The 12,143-nt window shown below is 38.9% G+C and overlaps 2 protein-coding genes across 3 annotated transcripts; both read right to left on the bottom strand.

Moving 5' to 3' along the window:
- Positions 1-2,576: 2,576 nt before the first annotated feature.
- On the bottom strand, positions 2,577-3,440 carry LOC122640189 (transcription factor bHLH148-like; the record flags this gene model as incomplete). Its single annotated transcript, XM_043833343.1, has 1 exon — positions 2,577-3,440. A coding segment is annotated over one exon (864 nt), but the record flags the coding sequence as incomplete, so codon positions are not given.
- Positions 3,441-4,791: 1,351 nt separating this feature from the next.
- LOC122639833 (uncharacterized protein At3g52155, chloroplastic) lies at positions 4,792-10,353 on the bottom strand. 2 transcript variants are annotated; one of them, XM_043832830.1, is made up of 5 exons: positions 10,036-10,353; positions 9,222-9,321; positions 8,896-9,075; positions 6,369-6,486; positions 4,792-4,868 (listed from the first exon to the last, which is right to left on the bottom strand). In XM_043832830.1, the coding sequence occupies exons 1-5, from the start codon at positions 10,268-10,270 to the stop codon at positions 4,803-4,805; spliced, it is 699 nt and encodes a 232-aa protein (XP_043688765.1). In that variant the 5' UTR covers positions 10,271-10,353; the 3' UTR covers positions 4,792-4,802. The 2 variants fall into 2 exon arrangements, with proteins under 2 accessions (XP_043688765.1, XP_043688766.1); XM_043832831.1 differs by lacking the exon at positions 4,792-4,868 and having other exon boundaries at positions 6,363-6,497.
- Positions 10,354-12,143: the final 1,790 nt, after the last annotated feature.

Raw genomic sequence — 12,143 nt, 5'->3', positions numbered from 1 at the left:
TCATAGATGGAAAACTAGGTCTTGATTTGGACAAGTCACTTGAGAGTACAAAAAGAATGAAACCTGATCAGGAGTCCTGAAGATTTGCTTAGGTTTAAAAAATTACGAGACTAGGTTGGAGGTAGTCCAAGTTTTAACTTAACGAAAACACTCAAGTTATTAGGTCATATATTATTCATAGACCATAATTTAGTTACAACTAAACAAATTCCTAAAATTTTTGTTTGTTGTCCTAACCAGGATTGCCTCCCCAAATCATCAGATTTTCAAAAGGACGAGTCGAAAATCTGGTTTTCCAACTAAAACTATGATTATCATATGAAGACACAATTGTAAATTTCAGTCCGCTCTATCAAAATTTTTGTTTATAACATAAGTCAAAAAGGTTTTTTGCACCGTGCATGATGGAGTCACACACAACCGTTGGATGGGGATGAAGGAGTACGGTACACCCCTCACCCCATCTAACGGTTGTTTGAACGACCGTGCATAAAACCTCTCTTCCCTAACATATATTAATAGTTTCAATCAATTTGGTCATTTCAGTGTGTATAATTGTTTCGGAGCCTTCAAGTGAAATGAATGATAATTTATTTAGTTCAGTAATTTTTGGTTTCATTTTGGTTAAAGGTTTTCTGGTTTGCACAGACCAAGTAACTTGCATGGTCTGCACATCTAATCATGCTATGTTCAAGGGTGATATTGCAATTTCTCAACGCTGGATATTTAATTTATGATGTGGATGTGCCTATGTGCTAGTCTCAAGATCATCAGTCATTTACTCTTCTATGTTGGTAACCAATGATGAATGAACCTTTATGGTATTTTAGAAATTTTTAGTATTCTATTTTGAGTTGAAACTTGAGTAGGGGTATGTCCGTATGTAGTCTACGTCGACCAGGAAATTCTTGCCCATTTTGTTTTTTGTAGTATGAAAAAGGGCAAGAGCTGGCTGTCTGGGTCAGCCCTTGCAGCGTGGGGCCCAATAAGAACGTGCGTAGGGACATTTGTTTGGATGACATTTTTTATTGGAAAAATTACACTGTCATCCTCTGAGATTTATACTAAATACAAAACGATTCTTTATGTTTCTAAATTATACAGTCACACCCCTGAATGGATCCTTGAGTGGATGACGTTAAATATCAAATTTAAATGACAATTTTACTTCAATTAATCATATTCTAAATTTTTAAAAAAATTTTCTAACATAATGGGACCCACCACTATTTCTTCCTCTTCTTCTTCTTCTTCTTCTTCTTCTTCTTCTTCAACCACCGCCCCACCTCCGCTGCAACCTCCGTCTACCATCCTCTACCCTCTTCCAGTAACCCCATAAAAAGTGAAATTCGTGGCCATTTCTCCCTGGAGAAAGCCACCCTCTTGCATGTTTAACCTCTTTATTTTTGCTTCAGTTCTGTTTTACCAGGAAAAAAAAGAAAACCCAAATAGTCTTGAATCAGAAGGGTGAGTAGATGAAGAAGGAGAAACGTTGTGACTTGGAGACAAAAATTTCAGTTGGATTGAACGATGGAGGATACAAAAACTATTAAATCAAGTTAAAACCCCTATATAAATTTTCTATATAATGATCGATAGCCCTCCATAAGAAAGATAAGAGCATGAAATCACACGGATGATGGAACTCTTATTTTCATGTTTCACCCAGATTCAGCAAATATGGAATTTTAGAAAAGGGGAATGAGGAAGGAAAGATGATAACGAAAACCAAGTTAAAATTCTGGACCGATTGTAGAAGGGATAACAAGGAATGAAACCAAAGAAAACGAAAGTGGGAAAGAAGTTCTTGCTAACCAGGAGAATATTAAAAAGAAAAATTATACTGTCACCCCCTAAGGTTTGTATTAAATACAAATTGATCCCCTATATTTTTAAATTATACAACCACATTCCCTGAGGTTTGGTTAATTGTTACAGTCAGCCCCACTCTGTTATCTCATTTCCGTTAAGTGGTACTGTGTTGGTAATTCATGATTTAAAATGATTAATATACCCCTAATTCTTTATTTTTTCCTTTTTAATAATTTTACTCTTGAAACAAACTTAATGGAACCCACCATCCCTCCTCCTCCTCCTCCTTCTTCTTCTTCTCCTCTGCAACCCCACTGGCCCCACCACCTGCGACAACTCAATCCCACCTGCCCTACCCCCCTGCAACCTAACAACACCACACCCCACCCTCCCTGCTGATCAATTCAACTAACTACTACTATTGGTAGCAGAAGACTCAAAGTCTCTGCGAGATCTGCAGGTTCAGATTAAAGGTGAGTTTCTGTTCCTCATCTTCTCCACCATCACGCATGGTCGAGAGCGGCGAGTTTCCGTTCCTAATCATCTTCTCTACCATCTCCGGCGGCATTTCCCTGATCGGCCTACACTCGTAGGTGTCATAATCCACTTCCCAGAGCCCCAGTCCGTGCAAGTCCTCAGGTTCCCCCATTAGCCCCACCAGAACCAGCCGGTCGTACAAAACGGTGACCGTTACTCCCTCCAGGAGTCCATAGACCCCCAATACGTGGAAACTGGAAAGCATTTAAACAATGTTGGAGAAAAAGCTAAAAAACAAGAGAGCCATTATACAAATAAAATACAAGAATATAAAATTCAAGGCGAAGGAATGATGAGAGTGAATAATGGGCAAATGAAAAAAATAAAAAAAAAAGGGTCGCGACAAGCGAGCAAGAACAACCAGAGGTAGGAGACCTGGCCTTTTTTTTTTTTTTTTTTCTGGTGTTCACCTCTGCGTGGAACCGAGGCGGTCCAGCCTCGAAAGGATCAGCGGTGGGTGCAGCGCCACCAGCGACGGAAAGCAGTTGAGTGAGGTTGGTCATGGCTCTGACCTGCATCTCCAAGGCTGCTATGTAATCTGTGGCTTCCTCGAGAAGATCAGGGAAGGGGAGTTTCCGGCATCCTGGAACTAAGCTTCCGAGGACACGCACCTTCCGTTGAACCGTCGGCAACCTCTTGTCTTTCTTCAAGGCAAGGATGCTAATCCCCCCTCGTCTCTTGGATCTACAGTTGTCGGGGATAGCTACTCTCTGCTTCCTCTTCTTCTTGAACTTCAATTTGAGTCTGTTTGTCAGCAGCGCTCGACTCCATCTCGTTCGTCCCTTGGCTGCTACGGCTAAGACCCTGTCTGCTGCTTCTCTCACGGCACGGCCCCCGCGCGGGATAGATTCCGCTAGACAAGGAGAATCAGAAGTGGAAGAAGAAAATGCCGGTGCTAGTGAAGGTGAAGGATTACGGCGAACTTGACGCAGAGCTTCGATGAGCTTGGAGGAATAACTCTGTTGTTCGGCAGGGGATTTCCATCTCGTCTGGTTCTGATTCTGGCTCGGATTCGAAGGTTTCTTCTTCCTCTTCTTTTTGGACTCTCGGGATCTCTCGGTGTTGGTTTCGGGATTCAAGATCAGGGGCGTGCCAATTCAAGTGGAAGGGATCGAAGGAGAACAGAGAATCTGGTGGAGTGGGACGAAGGTTGCAGCGGTGGTGGGGTGGTGGTTGAAGAAGAAGAAGAAATAGTGGTGGGTCCCACTTTTTATGTTAGAAAAATAAAAAATTAGAATAGAATTATTTTAATTGAAGGGTAAAGTTGGTATTTAAAATATATTATTTATTCACTCACCGTCCACTTAGGGGTCTGGTTATATATTTTAAAAACATAAGGGATCGTTCTGATAAACCTTAGGAGGTGGCACTGTAATTTACCCAAAAATAAAACTGGACCAAGTGAGTGTACGAAACTCTGAAGCTTAGCAAGCACCTTCACTTTGTGAATTGTGAGACGATGATCCTTACAAATAAACAGACTAAGTGGATCCCCAGACAATTTTCTTTGTACAACTATTCGTCACATGAGGCCTTTAGACTAAAGATTAATCCAAACATCTGTGTAACCCATACAGGTTTGTCAGCATGTTCATTACCATTAAACAGACACGAAGTTTCAACTCTGGTGGCCCTTATGTCGAGGGACTCCTAACTCGTAAGACTCCCCCCCCCCCCCCCTCAATTGTATTGTGGGCGCACAGTTGTATAGAGGTAGAGGACAACCATCGAAGATGAATCAAAACTGAACAAATCTGGACCTGAATGAGCACTCGTTCCCCTCAACCTCCTCCTTACCAACAAATTTTCTTTTTCTCCTCGTCAATGAAGATATGCTGGTGGAAGTTTAGTGAGGATTATTTTATTGGTACTTTGTGCTGGGATTCAAACAGTACCGATCTCCTTAAGGTTGCAAAAACATCGATAGTTAAGGTGTCCAAAACATTCTACAGTGACTGGATCCTCAAGATCTCCCCTTTGGCTCCCCACATTACTTACTAGCTGAATACATGGTTCCACATTGCATATCCACCTGATTGCTCAACCAGCTCATCCAGATTTTCATAGTTGTCACAGCAATTAGGTGACCCTAGGCATTGGAGGGGCACTTAGGCGACTAAAGAAGATTTAGGTAGTAACCTCACTCCTGATTCCTGAACCACAACAGCTAATCTCCAGGGTTTCAAAAGCAAATGCTATGCATGTTACAGGGGAGTATCTCCAATGATCAAACCTTCAATTTTATACAGTGTATTCTATGTGCTTTCCACTATTTTATAAGGCCTGATTTTGCATAATACAGAGACAAAAGAAGACAGCGGATTAACATGTAATTATGCAGTAACAGGCATCCAAAGTTTGAAAGAGGGGGGGGGGGGGATTAAAAAAAAGGATATGAGAAAAGGAAAGATTAAGAGGTGACTTTTACGACTAAAAAATTTACTCAAATCGTATTAACTTGCATTGGGTTTCACTATGCCATGAAGCTTCCACCCACCAAGACCTGCGAGAGAAAATGCCTGCAAATGAAGCACAGAAGGTCAAGTTGAGGAAATGTTTGTGAAATACAAGTTTTGAGTTTCTCATGCTCCAGGCCAACTAAAATGAAAACATCAGGAACTTCAATGACCAGCTGGTACCATTGTATACAACCTGACTAAAGCCTTTACCTAGATTGAATGTATTGTTGTTTTAAAAAAATAAATATCATCCAAGAATGCAACAACCTGATCATGGCCATATGTTGAAATAAGGGAATTTGCTGTCTCACTACTGTCAGAAAAAGAGAATTTATGTCTGTATTGCATATGGACGGTATGAATGCAACCCCCTCCCCCCACCCCCCCACCCCCCCCAAAAAAATAAAAATAAAAAATAAATAAATAAAAGAAAAGAAAAGAAAAAGAAGCAGCAGTTAAAAAGCTAAGCAGTAAAGCCTCAACTGAAGATCTTAACATATGCTATTAGTCGATAAATTACACATACTAGACAACATTAAGTCAGCAAGGTTATTAACCAGGTAAGGTCATCATTCTTTATGCTTTAAATGTATGAATATCTCCTATTTGAAATAAAAAGAAAGACTATCGGATTGGCTTTTTATTCAGCTGGGATTGTTCAGGCAAGACTTTTTTATGGGCAAGTGCTCAGGCAAGACTTGATTAAGTCCCCCCTTCCCCCCCCCCCCCCCCCCCCCACCCCAAAAAAAAAGGAAGAAAGGAAAAGGGAAAAGTTTTGCAATTCTTACCATTGGATATCTAGGGATGGTTTCAATTGGCAACATATCAAATTTCAAACTGAAATGCAATCACATACTCTCCAATGTATAAGCATTTTTCCTTGTATTTTCGACCACCCATTTCTTTCAATCATTTTCAGAAATTTCAATTTTCCACTGGATTTCAAAGCTTTCTGTTGCCACCCGACCAACTCTGTTTGAACTGAAACTTTACATATGAACTGACTTGTCCACAAAATTTTGTCCCCATCCAAACTAGCCATGTGCTTAAAAGATATAGTCGAAAAGTAAAAACATTGGGCACATTTTTGAGCTACATAAAATATTTTAAGGCTCTTTGCGAAAGCAGGGGTAAGGCTGTGTAAATTATGACCCTCCCCAGATCCTGCAGTGGCGGGAGCCTCGTCCTGGGTACGCCCAAAAAATTAAATTTTGAAAATTGCATTTGACTTGCCTAAATTTTCCTCTTTTTTTTGGGGGGGAGGGGGGGTTGAGAGAAGAGCTTTGCATTTTCTTTACTATATTATTCTTTTTTCCCAAGTAAATCCAAGAGAGGGCCAGTGTAATTGCTAGAGGCACATTAACTGTTTAAAAATGGATATAAGGTATAATGTGTAAGAAAATATTAATCTATGCTCTTGGAACCAATAAGATATTTGGGGGAATATTAACCAAAAGACTTCCCAGTCTATTACTTTAGCTGGGGCTGGAACTTTTGATTAATTAAAACAAGTTACTAATTCGCACAAGTTCAGCAATGGCATATTAACAGATGCCTAACCTCATTCCAAGACTTGCCAGTAGCTTCAAGCAAAGCAGCATTGGATGTCTTCAATTCTACCAAAGCACCGGAGAACATTGAGGCAGCCTCTTCCCATCCCCTGTTATGTCCCATGCACCTGTACAATCACTGAGTATTAGGTAATGCCATCTATATTTACAACAATATATGCAGATAAATCATATAAATGGGTTATTTTATTGAAAATAAGCTTTGGGTTGGATTATGTATGTGTTGGGCCTTTGATCCCCATGTGTTTTCAATGTAATGGGCCACTTTAATTGGGCCTATAATATGGGTAGAGGTTAAGCATACAGGATTAATTAAGTATTTGTTTTTATTTTCTTTATTTTAATTGATATTATTATTATTATTATTTTGGGTGGTAGATACCTACTCTATCCTATTGGGGGGGGGGGGGAAGGGAAGATGAGAACCAGGAGGTTTGAACCCAAGACCTCCTGGTAGGGTAGGCTTTTATGCTCCACACTCTACAAACTGTGCTAGGCAGTTGTTTTCCAAAGATTAAATTATTTAAGTGTTTTAGTTAGGCTGGATTAGGATTCTATAAGTCCAGTCCTGTTTTGAGTCAGTCTCCTTTATTATTTCAGTTTCCTAGTCAATTTATGTTACCCAATTGGTTAAGAATTGGGTTAGGCCTTTCTTTTTTAGTGTTTGAGTCTGTTTTTGAGTATTCTATATAAGTTTATAAAGGGATCCAGCAATGTACACGAATTTTGATTAATGAAAAGTTTTGTCTTCGTTGCCTATCATAGTATGATCTTCCCTTGTATGATCATGGTTGGGTTAGTGTGTCATCCAGCCAACACCTAGAGGTGGGAAGCCTGGGTGCATTGCTCTCTATTCTCTCCTCTTTAAGGTACTGATCTGCTGCTATATTTTCTGCAATTCTGCCATTAAACTACCTGTGATTTTTAATCCTCTTACTATCGGGATTGCTGAATTCAAGGGTGAGTCTTTATTCTGATCTTTTTTCTGATTTCTCTTCTTGACATTATTGTCTCTCATAATCTATTTTCAGAACCTGAATCTGTTGGTTAATTACTACAGTCCAATTCTTACTAGGATTGTTTGATTTTGATTCTGATTTCAGAAATATTCTGTCGACATTATTTGCAATCATATCCCGTCTTCAATTTCAGATTCTGCTAAGTATTTGATACAATCCTATTCTAAGTAGGATTGCATCTAGGGTCCCTAAACCTGAGAATCAATTTAACCTATCTGCTGGTTTGATTGATCTGAAATTAACACTGCATATTGATATTCTATTGGGTTAATTAACTCTGCAATCTGTTCTTGAATCAGACTTCTAGATTGACAGATTTGCCTCTATCCTAGTGTCACTAGGAATACTCCATAAATTCAGATCCGACCGTTGGATCAATCTGAAATTTTCAGTAAAAGTTCCCATCCCTAAGAAGAGAACTCGACCTGACTTCAGGTCCATCTGAGTATTTGATTCTGTTATATGAGTTTTCTACCTAATCTGGATTTTTGTTCCTCTTTTTTATTCCATTTTGGTACTGTTTTAATTCTTAAAATCAGTATTACATTACTCTTAACTCCTACCAAAAATATATTTCTTACTCTTTAATCTTTTGGCTCTTTGCATGCCAGGAAATAAGTTATTTTAGGATCACGATTCAGGAAAACCAAAGGTCAACAAGTCGCATTTTCTTGGTACAGAAAGAAAAAGCATGTATGATTTAAGGTATAGTGGCAAATAGATAAAAGCACCAAAGCGTATTGTAATTTTACTGAATGGTGGCATTTTGATGCAACAACATCATACCAAAGCATATTGTAATTTGGTTAGAATATTATTCTTGGATTTTATGATTTCGGAGGTCTTACCATGTTATGACCTTTTGTCCCTCATGCAAATTGATTCCCAGACGAAGTTATTGGAGTAAAAGGTTTGTATTCAGATTATCGGTTCAGGAAATGATATGCTTTTGGGGATCTAATAAATAATGAGGCTATTGACAAAAGCCAGTGTAATACATGGCAGCAAATATACATGGAGGAACCCCAGCATTTCACTTGGCATACCTGGAGATCTAGTATGAAAACGCATGAACTGATTAGACATTCCTACCAATCATTGCATTGGATTCGTTTTCACTAGACAAGCATAATATATTTCTTTGATCTATCCAATATAATCAGATATTTTAATCACATACATTTATATGAGATCACCAGGTGGAAAAGTTGATCTTTGTGTCCCAACTCCTAGTTTGGCACTGCCAAACAACTATGTTTCTTTTAAGGTCCTCGTTTACATGAGTGATTCTCAATTGTTCTAGAAAACCTAACCCCAAACAAGTCAATGGAACACAAAAGGCTTTAAAATTCGAGCAAATAATTAGTTTAAGTTCGGAGTAACCTAGGCCATAACTGCCACGAGGACCTATTGGAACTCACCATCAGACGGAAGCAGGTTTATTGTCCATAAACAATGTAAGAGAACAAGGAAAGTAATTGAGTTTAAGAGACTTACATCACTGTTAGTATTTCATCCCTTGAATATTCACAGACAGCTTTTTGAATGTGCTCAGCAGTCTGCCCATCCATTGCTGCAATGGAATAGAAGCTCGAAAATAAATGCACCTCGGCTTCTAAAAAGCCTCGTACTTGTTCTTGCATAATTTTAAGTGTCTCCCTTGTTCGAGCAGCATCACTGAACCAATTAATCAATGAGATAAGTTCAAGGCTAAACTTGCACCACTTATGCATGGATAAACCAGTAAATTGGGATAATACAACAATCCATAATACTTGGTTTATATATAGATTGACTGAAATTTTTTCTTTAAAAAGTCTAACCTAGATAAGATAAGTTCAGGAATCCAACCCAACTGTTGGAGCTTGTGAGAAACACTGATAGCATCGACCCGTCCAGCTTTACTTAATGGGCGTTCATGATCTGAGTAAGTGAAAACAAGAACTACAATCAAGAAACTTTTTTGGCGGAATACAATCACGAAACTTTGAAATGTTTATTAAGGATGGAATGACCTTTCCTTCATCAGTTCATTGTCGTTTTCACATAAGCCCAAATCAAGCAAGTGTCAATTACTCAACAAACAGAGTGCTGAATACGAAAAGATAAATGAAATCCCGACTCCACATTATCTTGTTGCCTTGTAAATAAATGTACCTAATTCGATAAGTTCATGAATACATTATTGATTGATATGAGTATGAGTAGGGGCTTTCGATTGGTGAAATGGAAAAAAGCTCGGCTGCAGCGTGGGAACGCAGGTCCGGTTTGGCTCCGAGGTACAAAAGCTCAAGGTTCATGAATGAATGAAGCATTCAACCCTAAGCTCCGAAACCAATCTACTGAATACTAAATTTCCCGCATTTTAAGAACAATCAAACAGTAGATTTGGAGAGAGAGAGAGAGCAGAGTTGAGGGGTGCCTGTTCATGAATGGATAGCTGCCATACCTCGTAGTCAAATCAAAAATACAATTATTGAATGAAGGAAAAGACACCACCCCAAGTTCCAGAAACCTCTGAAGCTTATCGCAAACGATATATCCCGTATTTAGCAACAACGACGCAGTAATGCAGTGAGAGCCAGAATAAAGAAGAGTGAAAAGGGCCCCAACACATCAAATGGAGTGCTTCCGTACCTCGTAATGTGCGATCTTCCCAGGAGCTCTCCGCGTGGCGAAGCAGAATGAGGCGACGGCAAACAGAGTTGGAAGTCGTTTCTTGTGTAGTTTCACCTTCGAGGGTCTCGGTAAGAAGAGATCGAGAGGAGAAAGGGTTGGGCTTGATGATAAGGGGGGATAAGCGTGAGGGAAACGTTGTGGAGAGCGGAGTTGGAGAGATGATAATAGAGTTACATAGCAGAGCTGCTTTCATGGCGCCTCTTAGAAATAGTCAGTCTGCTGCTGCTGTATTTGGTGTCTCCTTTACTTTCATTCTCTCCCTTTGCTTCTTTCTTCTATTACCTTACCTCCTCCGTTTTCATATGTTCATCATGTTTGGGTCCCCAACCAAAAAAAAAAAAATATCATGTTTGGGTTGGAAGGCCACGACATATCCATTTATAGATAGATAGATAATAAATGCCCCCGGAGGTCTTGGAAAAAGAGTAAAAGAGGAGACTGATAAAATGTTCGAATTTGTTGATTCAATGCGTTAAATCAAGTCTTTTAACCTATTTTATTCTTATATAAATTTTTTTTTTATCTCATACAAGTCTGGTTCAATCTGGTTCAATCTAGTACCTATACACTAGAGTGGATTCTATTAAACACATAACATGCACATGTACTCCTGGGTGCTGGTCATTTTGGGTAGAATAGCTCCTTTTGGGAATTCAACAAGTACTTATAAACACTTGATTTTTAGACATTGATTCTATCTCATTTTTCGTGACGTTACGCCATGAGTTAGAATCATTACTATTCATGGCTTGTTAAATGACATTGGATTTTTTTCTATTCCAATATCATTATTGTGTCTGAGCCCAGGTACTCGCCTTGCTGCTTGGTCCGATAAATTCTCTTTCTTTTTTTTTGAATTTTTTATTTTTTAATAACGACATGGGAGGTTGCTAGGCGTCCGAGACATCATATCTCTTTTAAAAATGTGGTTCTAATCAACCTCAAATCCTTTGGAAACATCCAATTCCATTGTAGGATTAAAGATTTTGTATTTCTATACACAAAATTAATATTAATAAAAAAAAAATATTTCTTATTCTTTTGCTTTGTCAAAGGAAGATCTTGGGTTTAACACTTGTGGGGGATGACAAAAATAAGAATTTTAAAATTTCTTTTATTTTAATCATTTAAAACTAATAATAGTAAAGAAGAATAGGAGTTAGTTGGTACAACATGAAGAAGGTGGGCATTAGATTTAGATCCAAACCCATTGTAAATGAGTCTGTATGCCCTCTACTTTCTTTGGGACATACTTGAATTTGATCGTTGGTATATTTCTGATGCATAACTCTACATTCGACCCAAAAAAAAAAAAAAAAAAAACAAAAAGTTCTATGTTGTTGAAGGGGGAGAGCAGAGAGGTGTGGTGTGCTGCAAATGTTGTAGCAATTTTTGGAAGACAAAGAGTGTGTTGAAGAAGATATTAGCTAGAAAGCGTCATCAAATTCACATGGTTTCAAATAATAAGAAGCAAAAAGATTGTAATAATCCTCTCAAGTCTTCTCTCTTCTTTTTGTGTGATTGGTTTAGTAATAATAACACATGCATGTTGATCCAACTCCTCTATTTCCGTCTGCCCGGTACTGTTGTGCGCCCCCACACATAAGCATGGTGAAAAGTACCACCCTACCCCCGCTCGGATAGGGGTAAGGCGGTACATTTTGCCTTGCTTGTGTGTGAGGCACACACAACTATAGGGGCAGGCGTAAGTAGAGGAGTCAAATTGGCCTATGCTGCTAACAGCCTATTAATGAACTACCCAGGCTGCTAGCAGAAGCCATTGTTGACCATTGAGAAAGGTCATAAGGGTACGTACGTCCAAGAAATAACTTTCGATCCCTGCAAGAACAATTAATGGAACTAATAATAATAAATGGTCAGAGTCATAGTCAAGGTTCTAAAACTCGGGTTTCGACTAGGTTTCGACCAGCCAGAAAACGAGTTCTTCTCGATTTCGACCATATCTCGGTCGAAACTTGACTCTCTCCAAGCTAACTCGAACCTTGATTTCGAGGCCCAGAAGTTGTTTTTTTGCCCTGATTCTTGTTGTGTTGCCTATTTTTGAC

The sequence above is a fragment of the Telopea speciosissima genome, chromosome 9 (assembly GCF_018873765.1).
Source record: "Telopea speciosissima isolate NSW1024214 ecotype Mountain lineage chromosome 9, Tspe_v1, whole genome shotgun sequence".
In the NCBI taxonomy this organism is placed as follows: domain Eukaryota; kingdom Viridiplantae; phylum Streptophyta; class Magnoliopsida; order Proteales; family Proteaceae; genus Telopea; species Telopea speciosissima.
The sequence above is the reverse complement of the archived record's forward strand: the minus strand, read 5'-3'. Positions and strand labels throughout refer to the sequence as shown.